This window comes from Jatropha curcas, chromosome 2, assembly GCF_041381405.1.
Source record: "Jatropha curcas cultivar XTBG-Jc1 chromosome 2, XTBG_Jcur_1.0, whole genome shotgun sequence".
Classification (NCBI taxonomy): Eukaryota; Viridiplantae; Streptophyta; class Magnoliopsida; order Malpighiales; family Euphorbiaceae; genus Jatropha; species Jatropha curcas.
This window is the reverse complement of record NC_143152.1, coordinates 4,637,238-4,662,936: the sequence shown is the minus strand read 5'-3', so window position 1 is coordinate 4,662,936 and position 25,699 is coordinate 4,637,238. Positions and strand designations below refer to the sequence as shown.

At 29.9% G+C, this 25,699-nt stretch overlaps 2 protein-coding genes across 4 annotated transcripts; both read left to right on the top strand.

The window, feature by feature from the left end:
* The first annotated feature begins 6,874 nt into the window (after window positions 1-6,874).
* LOC105648942 (carbon catabolite repressor protein 4 homolog 1) lies at window positions 6,875-18,283 on the top strand. 3 transcript variants are annotated; one of them, XR_016319560.1, is made up of 13 exons: window positions 6,875-7,594; window positions 12,091-12,844; window positions 13,221-13,307; window positions 13,389-13,472; window positions 13,550-13,636; window positions 13,721-13,807; window positions 14,554-14,607; window positions 14,699-14,790; window positions 14,900-15,014; window positions 15,232-15,379; window positions 15,534-15,687; window positions 16,480-16,571; window positions 17,770-18,283. XR_016319560.1 is itself a non-coding variant. In XM_012235447.4 (12 exons), the coding sequence occupies exons 1-11, from the start codon at window positions 7,437-7,439 to the stop codon at window positions 15,677-15,679; spliced, it is 1,812 nt and encodes a 603-aa protein (XP_012090837.1). In that variant the 5' UTR covers window positions 6,875-7,436; the 3' UTR covers window positions 15,680-15,687; window positions 16,480-16,859. The 3 variants fall into 3 exon arrangements, 1 of the variants encoding a protein (XP_012090837.1); XR_016319559.1 differs by lacking the exon at window positions 17,770-18,283 and adding an exon at window positions 17,379-17,627; XM_012235447.4 differs by lacking the exon at window positions 17,770-18,283 and having other exon boundaries at window positions 16,480-16,859.
* Window positions 18,284-22,979: 4,696 nt separating this feature from the next.
* LOC105648941 (cysteine proteinase inhibitor 5) lies at window positions 22,980-23,511 on the top strand. The gene has a single exon (XM_012235446.4). It carries the CDS (start codon window positions 23,049-23,051, stop codon window positions 23,382-23,384), a length of 336 nt encoding a protein of 111 aa, XP_012090836.3. The 5' UTR covers window positions 22,980-23,048; the 3' UTR covers window positions 23,385-23,511.
* The last annotated feature ends 2,188 nt before the right edge of the window (window positions 23,512-25,699 follow it).

The following is a 25,699-nucleotide window of genomic DNA, read 5'->3' as shown; positions in this document are numbered from 1 at the left end:
AGATCAATTGCAACTAAGTAAATAGTGTTAACAATAAACAATAATAATAAAATAAATAATAATAATGATAAACAATAACAATGAAAATAATTAAATAAATATTGGAATACTTAAATGAATAATAATGATAATATATAAATAATTAGAGTACTTTATTTATTATGTATCAAATTATAGAATTTATTTAAATAATCTTCTTAATTATATTGTTAATTAAAAATAATCTGAGTTCTATCGAAATTTCGGCAGCATCTCCCCTAAAAATGAGATTATCTACCTGCTTAAATATCAGCAATATTATATCCATCAACCATTACATACACAGCCCATCATTCGGGCAATCAAACAAATTAATTTCCCTTCCTCCGTCCAAAATAATCACATCAATATTTAATCGTCAATGTCAAACTTCAACTTATTATATAACATTAAGTAAGTAAATAAACAAATAAGTGAAAAATAGCTATTTGCTTAACCTCCACTCGTTACTAGTTAAACAATTTAATATAAATCCTTAACAATCATATAAAACTATAGCTTATGTATTGAATAATCATCAACTAAATTCGGAGTTTTTCGATACCAAAATTATATTTTACACATTAACTAATCAATCTTATAAATCATCTAGATATAATACACGTCTTTCGGCTTCTAATAACAACTAATACATATTCACAAACCATATAAGGATATTTATTAAATCATAAGCTTAGTAGAATTACACACCTAATCGCTCTTAACCGACTAAGCACTCATTTTACTTTTCTTATGCATAATCAACTAGTTTTAGGCTAATTGCTATCTAAATATCTAATAAACTATTTCCAATTTATGTTTCACATTTGATTACCAACTATTATCTTAAAGGACTTAAATTCTAAAGTTTCAAAATTAATTGTATTTAACTAAGGCAGATAGTGATTTTAATTACACACTCATAATCTAATATAATCACAACTCTAATAATTATATCCTAGGTTCACATTCTCCTAAAAATTCTTCAACTAATTCACAGCATAATATTATAAATTTGGAATTTATACCAAGAATTAGGAACGGAGCCTTAGAGCGTACCAATTGAAATTTGGGCGAGGATTCCACGATCAGCACGAAGAGAAGAGAATTCTGCCTTTCAGGGTCTCGCCGGAGAGTCGCCGGCCGGTCACCGGACTGCCGCCGCCGGCAGCCGTGCACGGTGGCCGGAAAGTCGATCTTGCCCAGAAATTTGCGATTGACACACCAAAATGCTCGAAATTATGCCAGGACCTCGATTATATGACCAATTTGAACTGATTGTGCCCCATTTGGTTGGAAATCGCCTCTAAACCTTCGGCCAGCCGCTCCTCTTTGGATTTTTCCGATCCAGGCGAAATCACTCAAGATTGAAGCTATAAAATAGAGATAGGGGAGGACAGGAGGTCGACCGCACCTGGCTCGTGGCTTGGGATCGTCGGAAACTTGAGCTGGAGACGCGATTCACGGTCGAGCGAGATCGCGGCCCTCCTGCGGCTGCTGCGCTCACCAGGAACGAAGGAGAGCGGGGAAGGGAGGCCTGAGCAGCTGCAGTGGTGACGCGTCGGCGAGGAGATGAGCTTGATCGGCTCTGGTGGCCGGAAACGGGAAGAGAAGGAGGGGGGAAGGTCGCGCGCTGTTGCTGGCGCAAGGAAGAAGAAGGAAAAGAAAAAGAAAAAAAGAAAGAAAAAAGAAAAGAAAGAAAAAATCTTGGGCTTCTAGACCATTCCGGTTCGATTCGAACCGGTTTGGTCTGATTCAATTTTTGGCTCGATTTGCAGATTTTCGAGTTTTTCGCTTGGTATTCGAAAAATCGAATTGGTTTACGGGTCCAGTTTAGCAATAATAAAATACTAGCTGGTATAATTTCATTGGTTGAAATAAAAAATTTTAGTTTTTAAATGAAAATTCTACGAAATTAAATTTTCGGGTCGTTTCACTTATATATACTCGAGACTTAATAATTATAAATAGCAACTTAATAATTATAAATAGCAATACATTGTAAGTGAAATGAAATAAATCTAATTGCACGAAGTTACAAGAAATCCAAGTTTATCGAATAAACCAAATTCTTTGAAAGTTTTTAATATAGACATCTGCGAGAATTCAACAAACAAAATTAAATTACATAAATCAACATTAACTAAGAAAGAAAAAACTTATAAAGGTATAAAAATAAAAATATAAAAAATAATACAAAATAACATTTTGAAGTGTGCATATATTTGGAAACAAACATTTAAAAAGTTTCTTATACAATACGATAGCTAATTCCTTATGCAATAAAATAGCTTTTATAATTTAATTAATATTTCTTATGATGTGATTTTTAATATACTAATTAAAAATGTATTTATTACAATAAAAATAGTTAATCTCTTGTGAAATAGCTTTTACTGACTATGATATATATTTTTAGTTTCATTTATGGTCAATTCTGGGTTTGGACTCATCATTTTGGATTGTAAATTTATTTTAAGATCTAAATCGAATATTTTAGTTAAGTGAGTTAGGAGGCCAGCAAATGCAAGTTCTCGTATTTTTGTTAGCGCCTCCTACCGTTATGGTTGGTTTCAAGTTTGGGATAGTGTTCCAAAATTGTTTATTGTATTATTATTCCTTGAAATAATGAAGGTATTGTTCTTTTTTTTTTTTTTTTTTAAAGTTTGATTTATAATCAATTAAATTAAAAATAATTAAATTTATTCTGCTACAGTAAATAAAAAAAATTATGAAAAAAATTTAATAACAAGAATAGGATTAAGTTGTTTAAACGTAATTACTTTTACCGAATGTAAGTTATTCTTATTGTCGAAAAAACTCAAACTTGATACCTTCTAGAACAACCAGACCACATCTGATTGGCTTTTACCAAACTTTTATTGTTTAATTACTTATTCAAATTAAAATATTGTCAAATAATCAAATTGAATGTTTATATTTTTATCTTTTGTAAAAGGCATAATGATAAAAAAAATTATTTGAATTTTGACATTTTTATCAATTTTAGCCAATTCTTTTAATTTTCAGTCAATATTACCAATTTATTTTTTTCATATCAAATCTATCATTTGTCTGCGCTCAGTCAAATAGGTGTTGATAGTTAAGTATGATATGTGGATCCATAAGATATCAAGTCAGCGCCAAAACACCAGTCCATATGGAATAACAATTATTTAATTCGAAAAACATATATTTTAAGAATATTTAATTCAATTTTCTATAATTAAAATTTTTAAAAAATTAATTATTATCATTATTATTATTTAATTTTAGAAATTAAAATTTTTATTTATATATTTATTATATAAATTTAATCAATAATAAAATATAAAATATTTTAATTATTTTTAATCTTAGCTCAAATCAAATATGAAGGAACTATTTATGGACTATTAATTTCACAATCTGAAATTTTTAATTAAATCAAAATATACAAAAATTGTTATTTATAATTATAATTTCTAATTAAGAAATACAAATTTTGTAAAAATAAGAGTTGGAAAGTTGATTTACGATTTGACCCAAAAATTGCAAAAATCAAATTGAATCAAACTGAGAATTGGAGCTCTCATGGTAGAAAAAATAAAATTAGATTTTTATAAGTTTTTTTCTTTATTTTGCAAATTGTTAGGTTATTAAATTTTATATTAGAAGAAAAATTTTACGTTTATAAGATTTTTAAAATTTGTAAGTACATAAAATTAATAATTTTTTATTCTAGTGAAGTGGTGATTTAACACCGACAATTATCTCATGGGGCTCACAAATCAGATTTTTTTATTTATGAAAAAAAATAAATTATAGTATTTATTGATAAAATTAAAAGAATTAGCTAAATTGGTAAAGATGTCGAAGTTCATTATTTTTTTTTTGTCGTTAGGCCTTTTCAAAATATACCATATTTAATAAACAAAGTAATTTTTTATTTTAAGGAATTGAATTCTTATATTTTATTATATTTAGTATATTATATAATTTTCTATTGTATTAAAATTCTTGTTATATTTAAAATATAACTTATTTAGTATATAATATAGTTTTTTATTTTATTAATAAAATTTAAATTTAAATAAGAAATTAATGTAACCACTCAAAACTTAAACTACCTTTATTTTTCAACTAATAAAATTAATTGATTTATAATCAATTAAATTAAAAATCATTAAAAGTAATTACTTTTATTTTGTTATAATAAATTTAAAAAATAACAAAAAAAATTAACAACAGAATAGGATTAAGATGACTTTTATTGTTTAAACATAATTACTTTTACCAAACTTTCATCGATTATTACTTGTTCAAATTAGATGTTGCCAATATTCTTATCATATTGAAAGATATAAATTTATTAATTATAAATATCAAATATTATAAATATTCATATAGATAAGACATAAATCTTTAATATCAAAAGCCAATAAAGTTTGCTATTCCTTTAACTAATAAAAATAATTATTATATATTATTTTGAATAATAAAATTAAAAATAAAAGAGATATATTATACCTAAATTGGTTTGGACGAAAAAATAATAATTCATCTGAATCTTCTATACCTAAATTGTGTTTCCAAGAACTTGCAACATAAGACGTACATGTATGAGTTCATGACACTACACATCAATAACATCAATAGAGAAACATGTTGCGCTACCAAACTTCATTGATCGAAGATCCACGTCTACAAATCAAGATTTAAGGTCTCTAACTAAATAAACTCAAATATTATACTTTTATTATTAATAAACTCTCACAAATAATGGACTAAATCCTCATAGAGAAGGGAAAAAATTCCAAATATGCAAACAAACTTTTTTTTTATTATTATTAAATAAATTTATTTTGTTAACTTATAATTTTAGAAAAAACTTACTTTATCCAAGCACCGTCCCAATCCAATAGGTCACCGCATACACCAAACCTAACTCATATAACTTAAATAAAAAAGCCTAATAAAAACATCAATACTCACCATCACTAGTATAACAAAAAATCCAAAATGCTAACATAAAACCGGAACAACAAATGCAATGGGACAATAAAACAAAGTGGCATATTGAACGTCATTTCTTGAGATTAGAAAAGCAGAAGAAAAGGTCAACAATAAAGGTTGTTTGCAGCCAACCTGAAAGAACAAAGCATCAATGTACCCAAGCAACAAAGGAGAAGCAGTATCAACACCCTTTTTTGAGAGTACATCCTCAAAATAATTACATGATCGACTTACACACATGAACTCTACTGAATTTAGTTGTTCTATTATATTGTCAAAATTATTAGAATCCTCCCAAAACCTCCAAGGACGATTAGTTTTTTGAATCATTCAACTAATTGCATTCCTAGAATCTGACTCAATGATTAACGATGTGTTCTTAAATTCTGATGTGAAGAATAGTTCATAACAATGAAAATAGCAAAAAGTTCAGCTTCATTAGAGTTTAAAATTCCAACAGATTGTAAAAAAACACAAACAATCCAACCTAAAGAATTTCCTAGAACACGTCCAATGTCAACAGGCTTGGTCCCTTTTGCAGCACCATCAACATTAAATTTCAGTTTTCCTTCACAAGGATTCTTCCAATTAGAGTGAACAATATCACTCGTATCTTTGTTTATATTCTTTAATCCATTACCACACACAAGTAAAGAAAACATGATTCAGTCACTCAAACAAAATGGTGGGAAAAGAAAACTTGCTTTTATGATTTCAAAACTTCTGAATTTTATATTGTCAACTACCACATCCATTTCTTTTCTAACATTGGAAAACATCAACTTTTTCGTGTTCACAATATGCACGGTAGTGTTATATAAAACGATAGGCTCCAAATGCAATAGTTCTCTTTCGAGACAGAAAGATCTCCCGTAGCCAACTTAGCTTAACAAAATTATTAGGAAGTACTCCCATCACATTCCACCTTTTCGAACAACCTCACACATTAATAAAGGGTGGTCTTTTTTTTTTTTTGTCGAAGATAATAATAAAAATCAAACTAGATCTATTATAGAAAAAACATATATGAATTCATTAAAAGTGGATAAGAGATTAGAAGAAAGAAAAAGTAAAAGTTGAATCGAAGGAAATAATAGAAGGGAAGGGCTACCACTGATCAACAACGATAGCCCAAAATAAAATTAGGATTAGACCACTAGAGAAAATAAAAAGTATCACATTCTTACCGTATTGAAAATATTACATAATTTCTTATTTATCAAATTGAATTCTTATATTCTTTTAATATATACCTTATTTAGTAGTATATAATATAATTTCTTATTTTTCCAGTAAATTTTAAATTTAAATAGTAAATTAATTTCAACCAATAAAATTAAATCTTAAAGGTATTAAATTCTTAACATATTTAGTGTATAATATAATATATTATTTTATCCAATAGAATTCATATTTAAGTAGAAAATTATTATAATCAATTAAAATTAAGTTACCATTATTTTTCAATCAAGAAAATTAAAATACTTAATAATATTTTTGTCAATTATAAACTTAATTGAGAAATTTTCAGTAATCCCAATGTTTCCCTATCCATTCGTATTCATACTTATTATTATTATATATTTTTACTAATCCATAATTTAGTAGAAGCATGTTTGAGTTGTGAATGTTCTTATCTCCATATATATATATATATATATATATATATATATTATAAATAGATTATAAATATAGATAGATAATTTTTCTATTTTCAAACAAAAAAATTTTTTTAGAATGAAAAAAATTATATTAATTTAAAATACTAAAACAGATTTAGACGAGGAAAAAAATTTAATCTAATAACGTAAATTAAAGAAAAAAATCTCATATATATCGCATGTAGCCCACCCCAGCTTGCTCTCTCTCTTCTCTTTGTCAAGTCTCAACACATACCGTCTTCCGTATACAAAGGGTTCACAGACACCATCTCCTCCATCACCATCGCCATATATATAAATATTATATACACATATATATCCACTTTCACTTCCTCTGTAAAACCCTAATTATTGTTTTTTTTTTCCTTTCCCTCTCTCTCTCTCTCTCTCTAAAATTTTCGAATTTTTCTCTTTCTCTACAATTCTCGATTATTTCACCATTCGATCCACTTCCTCAAACCCTCACTTTCTCTCTTTAACTCAACTCTCTGTCTAGAATCGGTGACCTATTCGCTCTTGATTGCAAGATCCATTACTGATTGTTTTCTTGTTTCGTCTTTCAATCGAGGTATTTAGGGTTTGCTAAAATTCTTTTAGCGATTCCGGTCAAGGCTGGCGGGTATTTGGGTGAAGTAAATGGCGGATCCGCCGAGTATCCGCCCACTGTTAATCGCTGCTACTTTTTCTGGTTCTGGTCTTTGTTTCGAGGAGGAGGAGTTTAAAGGGTTGCAGAGTGGTCAGGAAAGAGAAGAGTGAAAAAGCATGCTGAGCGTGCTACGGGTGCACCTGCCGTCGGATATTCCCATTGTAGGCTGTGAACTAACGCCGTACGTTCTTTTACGGCGACCTGACAAGACCGTCACAACGGACGATGTTCCAGAGTCGGCTCCTCTTGACGGTCATTTCTTGAGGTACAAGTGGTAAGTACTGCCATTCTCAACATGAGGGTTTTTTACTTTTTGCCTCCTGACCCTGATGTTTCATATTTTTGAAAACAGGGGTTTTCTTGTTTATAATCACTTGTGTAGTTTCAATAGTTTGGGGTTTTAGTAAAGATGAATGCAGTTTTGGAGTTTTAGTAAAGATGTGAACTATATAGATGTGTTGTATTTAAATATAAAAGTTGTAGGCGTATAACATTTATTACAATATGGAGTTATAAAGCAGAGAAGTTTCTGGTGAATTTTCTTGATGGATATTTTTGACTGGGTCTGGGACTGCTTTTCTGTATTCTGTATGCTTGATTTTCATTTTTGAATGTTTATATTATAGTTTGTGAAATGGTAATCCATCTTAATTTTGTTGAGGGTAATACGAAGATTACTGTAATTTAGATAATTTAAAAGTTACAAGAGATTGTGAAATTTCAAATGTCAATTTGAATCCTAATCTTAAATCGGTTTTGCCTTAGTGTGGCCATAACAGTCATATGAAATTAATCTTGCAACATGTTTGAGTGAAAACAGTAGATATAGGGAGTGTTATTATTTTTACAAGTAGAACTTTGAATTATGTCTTCCAAGATGAAGAGATGGTTTCATTTGATGATCAGTGATAGCAAATTCATTTTGATGCAAAATTTTAAGAATATAAGCTGGTAAGCATGCGGAGTTACCTTCACTTACGACAGCTTGTTAACATTAGCAATGGTGTATTAACTATGTAATTAGTTTAGGAAGCTGTTTCACAGCTACAAGCATTTTGAAGAAGATAAATAGACCTTCTTGTAGCACTATTTTATTTTTGAGGCATTGGGTTGTCAAACAAGTTCGTGGTGAAAGTACTGATGCTATAAAAGAACTTGTTCTTTTTATAATTTAAGTTGGCTCTTACTACATCATTTATGACGACTTTGCAATTTAGCATCAATAAGTTAAATGTTAGACTCATAATTATGCTAGCTGTTAACATAAAGTGCCAGTATCCATGCTCTAAAGAAGTGTGTGCTTTTATGAATGCTAAAATAATGATAATTAAAATCACATATTTTTAATTTTTCTTTATGTTGGTTGAACATAAAGTGTCAGTATCCATGCTCTCAGGATATGCCAAACTGAAAATAACAACTGAAGTCTCCACCACGATTTAATTTTGGATGGTTAAGTCATCTTGAAGTCGCTGCTAATTGAAAGCAAGATTTTTTACTTTTTTGGCAATTGTTTATATTGTGGACAGTATTCTAATTGATCTGCTTACACTGAATGAGAAAAACTGTCTTGCATCATTTATCTCAAAACTAAAGTATTAGGTTTAATAGTATTCTTTTGTATGTTGTATAGTGGAGTTAGGCTGTGTACTTGATATTGCTCCTGTTTCAGTTCTAATTTTATGTACGATGCTTATCTGCAATAGCCTAATAGGTAACAAAAATTATTGTTGTCAGTAAGTTGACATTATTTATTAATCGGAAGAAAAATTGTATATTAACTTAGCTCTTTTTTTTTTGGGAGGGTGGGTTGCGGTTTGGGAAAAACAAACTTCATGCTCCGAAGAATTTCATGCCAAACCCTTGAAAGATAACTAAAGTATCATATTCTCATTGACTTGCAAATTTGAGTAGTCATTTAGCTTTTATTCAAAAGCAGGTTCACTGATGATATGTATGCTTATCTGATTTACAAGTGGTTTGTGAAGTCTCAAACAATTATATCCTTCTTAGTTGGGGCATCATGTGCATTTCCTTTATCTATCTGTTTTTTTTATTTATTTTATTTTTTTTTATTTTTTGCGAAGGAATCCTATATCTAGTTTGAGAACTCTATGCTCTTTGAAGGTTGCTTTATTAGGATATTGGGGTGTTCATTGTTGGATATCCATTTGTCTATTGGGGTGTATTAATTGTTAGGATATATGAGGAGAGAGCAAATTGTAATATAATTATGCATGTTCAAGTAGAATGAAATTCATTAATGAGGCATTGAAAGATTAAAGGATCAAATGCTCAAAAATGCAAGTGTTTAAGATGAAGACTTGGTTATAAGATTTAGATTCTTTGGCAGGTGTACTTGTGCCTTTACTTACTTGATCATTATATTAAAACTGTTTCGTCTTATTAAGGAATGCAATATTATCAAGCACCCTTCGTTTTTTTCGGATAGTATTTATGGTTCTATGTTTTTCTTAGCAACTACTTTCATGGGATTGTAGGTACTCTTTTCTCGATCATATGTGGTATTTTCCAATATCTTGGTTTGCAGATGCTGTGAAAAAGCATTGTGCTTGAAATCCTTGTATGTCAATCAGTTTGAATGGTGCCTCGAGTATCTCATATCAGATATATTTGAGATTGTGTTGTAAATAAAAAGCTGAGATATGTCATGTTATTTTCTCTCTTTGCCATTCTGAATTTTTTTTTTTTTAATCTCTTAATTTGCCATTGTCATACATCGATTTTCATATCTTAGGATGCTATGATATTTACCTCAATTTCCAATGTCCTAATGCTCTGACCTTGACGTGGATTTGGGCATGCCCAGAAGCAAGGGCATAGGCATTGGCAGTCCTGTCCATTGGTCGTTCACTTGGTATGGGCCTAAGCCCGTTCCTAGTCTTGGAATTTGGTTACTTGGTAGTTCCATGTCAAAGGTGCCGTGATGGATGTTTGTATTCAGAATTTGTGGGTGGTTATATCCCATTGTCATTTTATGTATGTTTTTGAATACTTGGTACGCTTATTTATTTTCAATGTCATTCGCAATTGATCCTCCTGTGATTATATGTATTTAAGCTAGGGAGTAGGTTGTTTTGCTCAATTATGCTGACATTTTTTATCAATACGTAAAATATTTTTTTTCTAATAATTTTATTTATTAGAATTTTCTTTCTGAGAGAACAACTTTTATGGGAAGTAGTAAATAAACAACTGGGTGTATAAGTATAGATAGAAAGAGTTAATATATCTCAGAAATTGCCCATTCTTGCTTAGGTCATTCACCAAGAAGCTTGAGCCATATTTTGACCATAAGTTGCTCTTTGTGGGCAAATATAAACAGATTCTTGTACTTTCATGGGCTTTGAGAGCAAAGTCTAGCAAATATGTGTAGAAAAGGGAATTAGTATGTAGGATCATTTCTGTGATATTTTATTCTCCCCTTCTATGGTTTTGCTGGGCATGAGGTGGGAGGAGAGTACTGATCTGAAGAAATGACATATGCAGTAATTTGATGATTATTTTATTACCTTTGGTCTTTTTGTTTGGTGATGCATGAGATGCCACTGATGGAACTTGTCATGCAAAATATGCTAACCGAGGAGGATGGTTGCCAGGTTTTTCCATCTAACTTTTTCCTTATCTGATTTGGTGTCTGCATTGCAAGCTGTTGGATCTTTATGCCTTAAAATTGCTGTAAAGGTCTGGTGTGATGTTCCTGGCACATCTGTTAAACATGTCCTATGGTTAATATTGTTAGGCAGAACGATTAGAGAGAATCATGGAAATCAAATATGGAGATGCTTGAAGTTTCATATTTTAAATTCCATAAAGTAGCAAAACATAGAGTAGATCTGGAGAAAACAATGGGAAGAGCATTGAATCAAATCTTGTAATTGGACAATTGATATATGATTTGAGTAGTGATATTATAAATCAGACTTGCAATAAGAATTAGCATTAGATTTTTGCTTGCCGAAAACTTAGGCATTGTCAAGCTTCATTAGGAATGTGATTTAGGATATTGGCCTTGTACGTCTATATTGAAATCTTTTTGCGTGATAATTGTTGTCTTATTTAGATAATCTGCCATATGTATAATAATCACAGGTAGTTTGATGTTAGAGGTGGCAACTAGCCCAGCAGAATATGGGCTGTGCCAAGCAAGGCTAAATATCCAGGCATGGATGGCCAACCTGGGCCAGTATTGTAGCAAATTTTATGTTTCCAAAGTACCCCTCCCAACCGCTATAAAGGGTCAATCGGCAAGCATATTTCTGAAAGCAGTACTTTCTTTACCAAAATATCCCTCTGCACTAGGTGTTTATAGTCTTTGTGAGGGATATTTAAGTAAATTCTCCCTTTATTTACTAAAATACAATGCAATCCATGTTTTGGCATGGCATGATAAACTTCGAGCCTATGGACCGTGCTGGGCTGAGGATTTTAAGAATCTGGCATGTTACAGATAAAGCATTAGGCATGATGAATCTTAATGGTGGAGCCCATTTGACTCCTTTTTTGAAGTTTGGCTTCTTATGTGAAGTTATCCTATGAGGTGATTAGGGAGCATTACAAGTTTGTTTGTCAATTTTTTTATTTTTTTGTCATAAATGTGTATTCCTTTATTTGGCTTCATGTGTCGATGCATGTTTTGATGTGGCTTCACAAAGTATCTGTGTTGTTCACTGAGTAGCTCAGAACTTGGAATTTAGTCCGTATTACAGAACATGGTGTGTAGTACTACATTAATGGTTCATTTTGCAGGTATCGGATACAAAGTGATAGAAAAGTTGCTATTTGTAGCGTACATCCGTCTGAACAAGCAACATTGCAGTGTTTAGGCTGTGTTAAGGCCAAAATACCTGTTGCCAAAAGTTACCATTGCTCTCCCAAGTGCTTCTCTGATGCATGGCAGCATCACCGTGTTCTACATGACCGTGCTGCAAGTTCTGTAAATGAAAATGGAAACGAGGAGGAAGAGTTATTTGGCCGCTTCAATAGCTCTGGGTCTGGAGTTATTAATACCACTTTGTCTGGTTCTGCATCAAGTGCCAGCTTGACAAATGGTTCTGCACCTTTATATCCTGCAGCAGTTACTCAGAGGAGTGGTGGTGAAACTTGGTTTGAAGTTGGACGTTCTAAAACATATACTCCATCAGCTGATGATATTGGCCATGTTCTCAAGTTTGAATGTGTTGTGGTAGATGCAGAAACTAGAGTACCTGTAGGACATCCCAACACTATTCTAACTTCCCGTGTTATTCCTGCTCCCTCTCCGACTCCACGTCGCTTGATCCCAGTTAGTGGAGCTGATTTGATGGGACATTTAGATTCAGATGGCCGTCTTTCATCATCTGGAACCTTTACTGTCCTTTCATACAACATTTTGTCTGATGTTTATGCAACAAGCGAGTCATACAGTTATTGCCCCTCATGGGCTCTTTCATGGCCATATCGCCGGCAGAATTTGCTGCGGGAAATAGTTGGATACCGTGCAGACATTGTTTGTCTTCAGGAGGTAAAACAGGAACTCAGTATTTATGTACTTGATTTAGGAGGAACTACCAGTAATTCTTGAGAATTTTCAGGTTTTTTGTTTTTCCCCCTAGATGTTCTAGCAAAAAAAAAAAAAAAAAAGAGAGAATTCAGCATGAGGAAAAGAAGTTCAGAGTTTTTCTCATTCTTTTTTCCCCTTCACAATTTTTTTTTTTTTGAAGTTCAACAAAGTGAAAATTTTAAAGAACTCTTACAGGGGTGCTTACTATAGGAATGTGTCAACTGAAAAGTTCTTGGTGCCTTTACAAATTTTAGATAAAATGATTTATATATGATGGATCACTTCAAATATAAAGGGGTTAGTACTGTAGTCAAGCTTATTTTTTATCTTCTTTCAGGTTCAAAGTGATCATTATGAGGAGTTTTTTGCCCCGGAGTTGGACAAACATGGTTATCAAGCTCTTTATAAGAGAAAAACCAATGAGGTTTTTTAGACCACCTTTTCTCTTGTTGTCATAGAACCTTGTATGCTGTTTCATGTGGTATTGATTCATATTATAATGCAGGTTTACAATGGAAATACTCATACAATTGATGGTTGTGCAACGTTCTTTCGTAGAGATAGGTTTTCACATGTCAAAAAATATGAGGTTCGGAAGTGTTCTAATTGTGGAGTATATTTTTACAGTGCTTTCATATGTTAAGGGGGCCATACACTTTTGTGCAGGTTGAGTTTAATAAAGCTGCTCAGTCTTTGACTGAAGCTGTTGTTCCAAGTGCTCAGAGGAAAACTGCTTTAAATCGATTGGTCAAGGTAATCTTGGAACCATTTTTAGCTGCAGACAGAAGTTACATACATTGGTGTAATAGTCTCATGTAAATTCTCTTCTGCTCACAGGATAATGTTGCATTAATAGTGGTATTGGAAGCAAAGTTCAGTAATCAAGGAGCCGATAATCTTGGGAAACGCCAACTTCTTTGTGTTGTAAGTATCTTGTTGTAAATATCCTTCTTGACCTATGATGCCTTTCTGTGTGCGTATTGAAATTGCTTAAATATGTGCATACTGGAATGGAATGTGAGGATGTCTTTCTCCATCTCCATTTCATTCCAAATTGAATAGATCGTTGGTTCTCCATTTCCATGAGCTCTCAGGATTGTTACTAGGACTTCAATGCTCCCAAGAACTTCGGCTTGAGAGAAATAACCAATGGCCATATTAAATATGGCTTTCTTTTCTGATCACAAATTCACAATGTGCTGCTATATTTTGATTACATTTTTTTATGATCTGGTAGGAAATTGCACCACCTATTGATGAAATGCTTTTCACGTCATCTTTTATGTGGTAAAAGGTGTGATTTGTCTTGGTAAAAAAGGACTCTGTTTGAGGATTCTCTTGCTATTGTTGTGTGTTTGATGTTATTTAAGGTTTCTTGTGATATTATCTCTGAGTTCTGTCATTCATGTGTTCTTTTTTTATTTTTTATTTTCTCTTAGGGTCCATTTTGATAGATGGTCATTTAAACGAATGTGGAGTTTGATTTGAGTTTTAGGTGTGAAATCATTAAAACATCTAGTGCCAAGCTCCAAATACTCAAATCATTCTGAATTACTAGCTATCCAAATGGACCCTTAAATAACTTCAGTGCAAGACATGATTGTTGCTCTTTTCATTGCATGGTTAACTTAATTTCCTTATATCCACTCTTTTCTTGGTTTAAAATACAGGCAAATACACATGTAAATGTCCACCAAGATTTAAAGGATGTCAAGCTTTGGCAGGTTCTTATCAGTTATCATCACTTAGCTTTGGATGAAAACTGTATCTATTTCTGTGTTTATTAATTTTTTGTTCTCTATTTTTGTGAGATAGGTCCACACTCTTCTGAAAGGATTGGAGAAAATAGCTGCCAGCGCAGACATTCCGATGTTAGTATGTGGAGATTTCAATTCAGTCCCTGGAAGGTCTGCCAGCTGTTTTTTTATGTAATTTTAGCATATTTAGTTGGTGATATTATCTTGTATCAGCACTGGGGTCTTGCTTCATTGAAAATAATATTTAACTTTGTTGCAGTGCTCCACATTCACTTCTTGCCATGGGAAAGGTAGATCCATTGCATCCGGATTTAGTGGTGGACCCTCTTGGCATCTTACGTCCTCACAGCAAGCTTACACATCAGCTGCCACTGGTAAATAATCATTTGATAATACAAGGCCATGAGATTTGTACAATGCGTTCTTGCATTTTTTTTTTTTGGAAAACGTGGTGATTCTGGTTAAATTGATAACAAACAAATGTGATGGATACTGTAAGGGTTTTCTGGGTGGCAGATCGTTTTTGTTTTTTCCCCAATTTTTTCTGGCTTTGAATGGATTCCACTGGTTGTGATGTGCTTCATGTTGCAGGTCAGTGCTTACTCATCTTTTGCTAGACTGGGCATTGGTCTTGGTTTGGAACAGCAGAGGAGGAGGATGGACCCCACAACCAATGAACCCTTATTTACAAACTGCACTAGAGATTTTATTGGCACCCTAGATTATATATTTTACACAGGTGAACTACCTTCAAACATTTATTTGTATATCTGGTTTCATCTGCAATTGAGTTTAATCTCAATTGTCCATGTCATTTTAAGTCAGATTCTGGATTGCCGGTAGTAAGATGCCTGTAGATTTGAGTAATGATTCTACATCTTTTATGCTTTCAGCGGACTCATTGACAGTGGAGTCCTTGTTGGAACTCTTGGATGAGGAAAGCTTAAGGAAAGATACAGCCCTTCCTTCTCCAGAGTGGTCATCTGATCATATAGCACTTTTAGCTGAATTTCGTTGCAAGCCTAGACCAAGACGTTGACAATCCAGGTTAGGCATTACTTTTACTTTTGAAGATTCATATTTATTCATTTTGTAATATGAATGTCAGAACTTTTTGTTACTCGAGAAAGGTTATTATAATATGGAGCATTTTGTACTTGTTATCTGTTGCTACACCAGCAGTCTTTAGTTAACCAAAGTGCTCATGAGGAAGACTCCAAATCTCTCAGAAACTGGATGCATTTTGGACCCCCCCGCCCCCCACCCCACCCCACCCAAAAGAAAAAAGAAGGAACTGCCCTCCTAAATATATCTGAGGTAGGCCCAGAATGCATTTCAGAATTTGTGAAGGCTTGACAAAGATAGCTCTATGAAGTGAAATATTGACCTAGGCTGATGATTTTTTACCAACCTCGAACCCATGGATATCGCTTTAATTTGTGAGTCGTTAATATCTAGCTTTCCTTTAAGAAGAATTATTTTGGCAATCCGCATTGTTACGCGACGTTTATTCCTGAAGGAATAAAAACACTCAAAACTCTTTGCTTGCTTCTCCTAGTCTCTAGCCATCTTTTACAAAAGATTGAAGCTGGAAAATTGTGCTGATGGCTCTTTAATTAGCAACAAGGAAAAGGGAAAAAGTTGCTCAATATATTCCAGAGTTGTTATAGATGGGTTCTAATTTTGATTACTCCATGTGGAAATGCTATTTGTCTTTCATGGCTGTTTGTACTTGTATGAGAAGTTGAATGCACTCCTCTCTCTCTCTCTCATATCATTTATGTGATGACCTCTAGAGAAGATTTGATTACTTCAACAATAATGTTCTTTTTGGGGCAGGTCTGGAGATGCTGAAATCAATGGCTGGAGGAAATGAAAGGAATTAAGTAACTGTAAGAATGGCGGATCGAGTTCCATGTGTTATTTTCCAGGTATCTCATAGTGGGATCCTTGCTATGATCTGCTTTGTATCATGCCACCTTTTCTCATAGAAAAGTTATGTTATGCCTTATTCAATCAATTTTCTTTTTCTTTGCTGATAGAAAATGCCCGCTGGCTTAGTGTATGTCATTGTCCTGTACTTTAAGCTCTCGCTGCATAGCAAGTGGTTAGTGGCATGCGAATGAATGCCTCTTTAGTTTTGGGTTCAATGATCCTTTGTTTCACTTCTTTTCTTATTTTATGGCCAGCTGAAAGGAATAAAATTTTGAAGTTTTTAACCTCGTATTAGAGTATTTTAAATGAGCTTGTGCATATGGAAGTAGGAAGATGGATAGAAACAGCTTTCATTAAGTGGGTTCCTATTTTTGAGTCAAGGTATCCTGATGAAACTGATGAGCTTGTTTCACATGTCGATCCACCTTGAATGCATATAATTGTGCGCCTATTTGCTTTTCTGTAGTAATTTTGTTATTTTGATTACCTTTTCGATAAAATTGGCAGAGAGGTGCAATAACATTCTACTTGTTTTCCTTTAGCAAGTTTATTATTGTGATTACCTTTTATCTTTTCTTTTTTTTTTTTTTTTTTTTTTTAAATTGGCAAAAAAGAGGTGTGATGATTGTTTACTCGAGTGAAATTGTTAGCTACATGGTTCTCCGATGGAATCGTTAACGGTTTTTGCTGGTGAAACTGAGTTTTGCCATCGTCTTAATTTTGAAACTGATTTCAACTGCTAGGTTGGGGATTTCACATCTTACCATCGTCTTAATTTAATTCTGTTGCCTTGTAATCTGTAGTATTGGATAGAGGAAATGGGCTTTTGCCTAATTGGTGCAAACACGGGAATTGACTTATTCGCCAATGTCCTTTCTGATTCTGGTGATGCAAGTTTGTTGTGGTGAATACTAATTGTTCTGTTTATAGTAGAAAACAGTTAATTGTTGTGGTGCCAACTGTTTTTAGGCTAAATATATAAATACTCCGAATGTTCCAAAAAGATAGTCCATGTTTTTTTGGTTTGTTTTAAAATATAGTTTATTTTCTTATTTTTTTGTTTGCATTATAGTTAATTATTAATTTGTCTATTATATGCCTATTAAATTTTATTTTATTTTCAATAACTTTTATTAATTCTTATTTATTATTTTAATATTATAATTGGTTATGTGTTATTTTTTTGGGTGTCAGAGGAGAAAAACCTACAAAATCAAATGAGGAAATGAAAGGACGAAATTACAAGCGTATCAATCATTAAACATACCGGCATTTTTCATGTCATGGAAACAGAATCAAATAACAAAAATGTTCCAAATAAAATTTAAGCTAGAGATTGGAAGTAGCGAAAAATAGATCTGTGATTATCTAAACTTGAAGAGGGACAAAAATTAAAAACACAGTTCTGCTAGCAATGCGATTGAGGTCATTGAAAGCAACAAATGAAGCTAGAGATTACAGCTTCTACTATTGCTTTAAACACTAAACATAGTCTTGCATGATCTTTGTAATTTCATCTATTTATACATTTAAGACTGGATTAGATTTTAAAATTTCTTCTTTTAGCCAATTTTTATTTATAATAAAAACAGAAAAATTAGGATGAATTTCCGCGTACGACCAAAAGACAGGAGAGAGAAAAAAAATATGTATAATTATAAGTTGAATTCTCGCTATATTTAATATACTATATTATATTGAATTTTTATATTCTTGCCATATTTAATATATAATTTCTTTAAGTATATAATATAATTTCTTACTATGTTACAATTTTTGTATTGTTACCATACTTAATAGATAATTTATTTAGTATATAATATAAAATTTTAATTTAACTAATAGAATTTAGATTTAACTAGAAAATTAATATACTCAATTTAAATTAAATTACCTTTATTTGTTGAACTAATAAAAGTAAAATTGTTTAAAACATTATGTTGTTACTATATTTAATACATATCTTATATAATATATTATATAATTTCTTAATTATAACATTAATATAATCAATTAAAATCAAATTACCATTATATTGATAGAGATATACTATCAACCATGCATATGTAATAGTATAGCTATGAATGATTTTCTATTGACAATTATTTCTTTGTATTTAATTGGAAATTTGCATTAAATAAATGTTATTAGCATATGAACAATAATTGTGATTAGTACATTTTGTATGTATTTAATTGGACCAAGTAGAGAATGGATGTTTAGTACTGACTGTTAAATATATTCTCTAGGACATTAGAAATAATGTTTATTGTTCTTAATCTTGATTTATTTTAATATGAGCAAACATTGATTGTCTTGTGCTTTGATTCATTAAAGGGTGAGTTTCATTATTGGAATAATATTCTCGGTGAATTGGGCAAAGATTTTTTGTGTTTGTGAAATATTAATTAATGATAGAATCCATGTCTCGGTTTAGAGATTGATGATGCACTTTAAGTAAGCTTATAAGGTTTCATAGTGTAAACCCTGCAGGTGGATATTGAATCCGACACATGAAATAAGTTGAGTGACAATCTTAAAGTTATATTGTGATTTAAATAAATTGTCAGTAAGTTATTTAAATGACAGCATCTGTAATCTTAACGTGGGGAACATTATTTTATTATGTTGTGGAATTGTAAAATAAATAAGGAGTTCAGTCATGAGTTTTTAGTGGAATAATTCATGATTAATTATAATAAGAATATGTTGGTCAATATAGGTTCTTATTATAATTAGTAGCCTGATTTATTTTATTCCTGCGGTCCCTGTAGTGCCCTAATTATTTGGAAAGTTAAGGGTGTATTAAATAATAGATAAATTATTTAGTTTTAAAATAATTGATAATTATTTTAATTAAATAATTTTTTATTTAATTTATTTTATATTAAAAAATATCTTCCTATCGAAGAGATGTTTTTTAATATAAGATTGCAAAACCCTAAGAATAAAGAGACGCACGTTATTCTATTCTCTGCCACTCAGAGAGTTCCAAAAGAGAGATAGTTAAGGATTACTGCAGAAGATCGTGGGTGACTCCAAGATCTCTGGAAAGAAGACCGGTGAGCGATTCTACGCTTCAAGAGGTCAGTTTATTGATTTGTTCGATAATGTTTTTAGTTTGCCTCATATGGTTTCAAAGAGGGTTGTTTCCGCTTTATACCCGCTCCCATCATATATTTCAACTTATAAAATTAAAATTCCTATTGATATTTTGGTCAATCTATAAATCTAGTAGGGGCATTTTTGATAATTCAAATATTCTCCCCCACTTTAATATATATATATATATATATATATATTATAGATTAATAAAATCTTAAAAATTACTCCGTTTGATCTTAATCGTATGAATGCCCCGTTTGATCCAAATACTGGTGTTGCAAAGCTACATTGCTCGACTCAAAATCATTATTACAAAACAAAAACAAAACACCGGAGTTTCATGTCGAAGCTTCAATTAAATAGAAATAAAAATAGAATGCGTAACCATTAAATAAAAGCAAAATAATATACATTAATAAAATGTTTTTATTAATTTACTCGTTCTAAACAATTAAATAAAAGAAAAATAATATATTTAGAAAATATCAAAGTAATGTCTATTTGCGAGTGAATTACAATAATTGTCACTAAACTTTACACTTAATTTCATGAAATCACATAATTTTAATTTGTAATTTTTTTTTACCAAATTTTGATGTTTGTTTGTTTTAATAGGTCACTTGCTAGAATACCGTAATCAGAAATACTAATATAGTAGTAAAAATATAATACTATTTTATTTTAAAAATTCATATTTCTCCTAATATTCTATTTTGAAAAATAAAATAGAAAAAAAATTTCACTTCATGATTTATATTTTCTATCATTTTTTCCTTTTCCTTTTTATATTTCTTTATAATCAAGATTTTATTTACTATTTATATATTTTTAGTATAATATTTCATTTTTAATAAGTTTACCTATGATTTCCACAAGACAAACATAACATTTTAACTAGTACATGAAAATCGATGCCTCGAAAACGCTTGCATTCTGCAGTGAATGTGAAGAATTAAACCATTATCATAGCAATAATGAGCAAAAATAGTACTTTAAAGAAAACCTTCTAGACATTTCAAAAAAAATATTTTCAAAAATACATTATTTTCATAACAAAAATAGCGACGACCTAAATAAAAAAAATAACTTAAACGAAAAGAAATCCTACGTGGAATGGCCAACGGAATTTCCAAAACTGCCCATTTTTCAGTGCTAAAAATTATTATAATATTACAAGTTATATTTACCATAAAAAAAGAAAAATCGGGACGGGTTTCCGTGTACGACAAAATACAAGAGAGAAAAAAAAAAAAAAAAAGAAAAAACAAATCTTATCTACCTAATAATTGCTATCTCCCAAATACCAAAATAATGTATTAGTCTTGTCCCGTGACAGCTTTGTACACAGTGTTTAATTTTCCAATTAAATTAAAATATTATTTTTTTATTATTAATAGCGTTTGGTAACATAATTTTTATATTAATATTTAAAGATGAAGCAAATTATGAAATGTCGATCCTTTCGATTTTTTATGAAATATTAATTAAATAGCTGTCATTTCATAATTACTAAAATAATTAATTTTTACAACAAATGTTTAGTATATAAAAATACACAATAAGCTAATAAAATCCAATGAACAAATAACGCAAACAATAATATTAGTATTTCTTCACGGAAAAAAGACAATAATAATTATACTATTACTAATTAATTATCGATTTTGTATATAGAGTTATACACCGAGTATAGAAAAATAATATACTACTACAAAAAGCCAAATTAGAAATAGTTGGACCAATAGTACTAATCTTTACCAACCAATCAAGCAAAAGTGCACAGCACTTTCCACGTGGACCAAATCTTCTTATCAACTCAATTGGAATTATATTTATTTTTGGTATAATATTTATATTACATATATTTTTTATTGAATTTAAGTTTATTTTTGGTATATATATTTATATTAGAGATATTTTTGGTTATATTGTACTCTTATGTTTTACCAATTACCATAAGAGTATCCTTCCAAAACAAAAATTACCATATGAGTATTTAATTTAGTATTTAAATCGAAATCTGCTTTTATAGCTATAAAAATTAAGGTGATATTGAATTAAGTTTATTTTTGGTATAATATTTATATTAGAGATATTTTTGATTATATTGTACTAGTATGATTTGCTAGTTACCATAATAGTGTTCTTTAAAACAAATTACCATAAGAGTATTTACTTTAGTATTTGAATCGGTTAAATTTATTTTTAACTATAAAAATTATAAATAAAATGATATTGGTTTGATTTATAAATTAAAATATAAAAGCTACTTAAAAAATTAGACAATATGAAAAAATTAAGAAAATATTATATTATCTTATCTTAATAATTTTTAAAAATAATAACACTATTCTCTTTTTTTTTTTTTGTTTATAAAATTTTTTGACTTTTAATTCTCCTATTCTCAATTGATAGGCACATTTTTTATATTACAAAAATTAAGAAAAAAAATAGTTATCTTAGTTAGAAATGTAAATTTATATATATTTTTTTTCTAATATTCCCTTACTTTAATATAAGATATATTCATTAATCTATTACTGAATTTTTACATCAATCAAAATTAATTAATTATCTAAACTTAACTAATATGCATTGAAAATGGCTAATCTTAGTAAATACTCACGTTTCAATTTTCAAAGTGATTTTTAATAAATATAGCATTGAAAAATTAAGGTAATTAATAAAAATAAGAAAATTATTTTTAACAAGTAACATTAAATATGAGTATAATAAAGATTTAATATATTAACTAATTTATTAAAATTGTAAGTGAGTTATAATTTAGGGCAAATAAAAAAGGAGCGCGAATGGAGTATATAATTAAGATACTATTTTCATGGATAAGTTAAGTTTTTTCTCGTATAATAAAATAAATGAATTTCGCTAATTTAAAAAAAAAAGATACCATTTTAAAATAAAAATATTAATCATTTGCATTCAGACTAATCATTTATAATTTAAGAAAATTAATTATTTTTTTAATCTTTATACAAAAATTTTAAATAATTTATATTTTAAAAAAAAAAAATATTATTTTTAATAGAAACTCTCTGCAAATATGAATAGACATACGAGTCATTTCCACCCATTCCAAGCCGGTTTCGGTTTGTATCACTTATGGGTAGGTAAATTTTTTCCCTTTAATTCGGTGGGCCACCTATGGTATTTCCGCGTTTGGTCCACCTGTAATTTTTTGCAAATACCGAGGGCAAAATATCTCATCCCCGATTCCATACAGCCCCACTAAGGCAATAACAAGTTAGCTAACCATTATAAATACCCAACTCTCCCTTTGCGCTTTCCCATATTATCAAAACTTGTACCTCGGAAAAACCACAACCCAGAAAGAAAAGCAACGGTTAAAAATGAGTCGACAGTGTCTTCTTCTCTGCCTTCTCTTCGTCGTGTCCGGAGCTGCCGCGGCGGCCAGGCTCGGCGGATGGCAGCCGATTAAGAATTTGAATGACCCGCACGTGGTGGAAATCGCGAATTACGCTGTGGGGGAATATAATAAGAGATCGACGGCTAATTTGAAGCTGGAGAAAGTGGTGAAAGGCGAGACACAGGTCGTCGCCGGAACGAATTATCGGTTGGTTTTGGAGGTGAACGGTGGTGCTAGCAAAGACTATGAGGCGGTGGTTTGGGAGAAAACGTGGGAGAATTTCAAGAATCTGACGTCGTTTAAGCCCGTGAAAGCGTGATTTTGGTTTTTGTTTTTGCGCTGGTGGTGTTATTTTTTTATGTTTAAGTGATGCTTTTGTATTGCTGTTTAAGAAATTAAGAATAAAAATAAGAAAATAAAGCCCAACAAGCGTTATTTCTTGATAATTTTTTTTTATTTTTATTGAAATTAATTGACTTTGGCAATTGACCCGGAATTAACTCCAATCTAATTGACAATTTATTGACATAAATTAAAAATAAAAAAAATAGTCACGTCAATGTGGCATTTTACTTTAACTAAACACTCAAAAAATTCATTTTACTTTACTTCCATTAATGTAAAAATTTAATCGGTCAAATTTAGTTGGATTTCTTTTTCGGTTTGATTCGGTTAATTATTTACTCCAAAGCAATTGTTTGAAGATGATTATTTAATTTCAAAATATAAATTTTTTTAGTATTTTAAAGAGAATAAATTAATATTTTTTATAATTTTCTATTTATATTATTTATAATAAATATCTTCGTAAGTTAGCTTTAGACCTTATTTGATTTAAAGTGATCTAATTCTCGGAAAGTATACTTTTTAAGAAGTACACTTCCAAAGAAAATCTTTGTTTAGAATATATACTTTGAATGTGATTGGTATTTAATCAACCTCTTGAGAAATAAATTGCTTTTAAATTACAAATTACAATAATATTTAAAATATAAATTTGAGTGTATTTATATAATAGAATAAATTGATAAATTCAATATATGGAATTACAAACTTCCTTAGCGATTTATAAGTAACTTACTTCTTTTTATATAAAAAAAGTTGGATGATTTATTATCGAGAAATAAAATTGATAATATAATCTAAACACAAACACCTTATACACTTCACAAAAAATTATAGTGTCTAATTTACTAACCTCCAATCAAACATCACCTTTTTAAAATAATAATTTAGTTATATTGCTCTTAATTTTATTATAATATAGAAGATTATTTGTTTAATCTCATATTAAAATATTAAAAGACTTATATTTATAAAATATTTTATTTGGATTATTTTGTTCGATTAAATTTAACAAAATCAACCGAATGTTCGCTCATGATTATTTTTCCCAAATTTCTCAACCCCGACCTAATTACTTTTCTCAACCTTGTCCGACCCGATATCCGGGGCATGAATTAGGAGACATTCTTGCCCCGACTCCTCCATCCTGATAATAATATGTTATTATTTTTTCCAAATTTCTGAACCCCGACCTAATTACTTTTCTCAACCTTGTCCGACCCGATATCCGGGGCATGAATTAGGAGACATTCTTTTTTATGAATTAGGAGGCATCAATTAATTATATAATTATTTTTTTATACTTAAACGTATTAAAATATTATAATTTTAACAAAAATTATATAATTAAATTTTTTTTTAAATTTTATATTTGTGATTTATAATATAATTTTTTTAATAACTTGATATATAGTCTGTTTTTGTTCTTATTTCGTTTTTCTCCCGTTCTAAATGGTTGTTTATTTTTTTTTAAGAAGCGACTAATATTAAAGTTTATTATTTTACCTTTATTTAATTTTCTTCTTTGTTAATAAATATAATAATTGTTACATTATCATTAATTAAATCTTGATAAATAAAATTAAATATCAATTGATGGTCTATTAAAAAACTTTATTCAATCCAATTTTTGATTATTAGTTTAATTACTTCCAAGAATAATTTAATATGAATCATTTAATTTTACTGGATATTATTATAAGAGTGTGTTAGGAAAAAGCAAAACAAAAATTATAGTTATATTTTTAATCTGTCTTCAAGTCAAAACATAATAAAAATTATGAGATGCGGAGAGTATTATAATATTTTATAATAATGTATTCTAAAAAAAAGAATAAAAAGCAAAATAATTTTTTTGTGGAAAAGTCTTCCTGTCCCCACCCCTCTTTTTTTTTTTTTTTTTTTTCGCATAGAAAATTTCGCCTTTAACCCTAATCTTACGCAGAATGTGAAATAAAAGAGACAATTCTAGATTTCAACCTATATGTCATTTTTAATAATATTCTTTCCGTGCCAAAATCATAGACATGGTTTAAGAATGCTTAGTTAGTTTAATTATTTCTTACTTATTTTCATTTTATATACACTTAAAAAATTTCTTGAGACGTTCAAAATAAGATGAATTGTTAGTATATCAAAGTTTCTGAATTAATTATCTTAACACCTTTTTTTTCCTACCATTTAGTAAATTCAATTAATATTAATTATTCCCACAGAGTATATTTAAGAATATAAATTTGAAAAAGTGAAAAATCCTAAAAATATAAATGAAACTATTATTTTTTAACA

What these genes read in the sequence shown, in the direction of transcription:
- LOC105648942 (XM_012235447.4), top strand. Translation starts at nt 7,437, where the DNA reads ATGCTGAGCGTGCTACGGGTGCACCTGCCGTCGGATATTCCCATTGTA. An exon ending in CTTTAAATCGATTGGTCAAG is followed by an intron (nt 13,637 to 13,720) that starts GTAATCTTGGAA and finishes TTCTGCTCACAG; the next exon opens with GATAATGTTGCATTAATAGT. An exon ending in TTACACATCAGCTGCCACTG is followed by an intron (nt 15,015 to 15,231) that starts GTAAATAATCAT and finishes TTCATGTTGCAG; the next exon opens with GTCAGTGCTTACTCATCTTT.
- LOC105648941 (XM_012235446.4), top strand. Translation starts at nt 23,049, where the DNA reads ATGAGTCGACAGTGTCTTCTTCTCTGCCTTCTCTTCGTCGTGTCCGGA.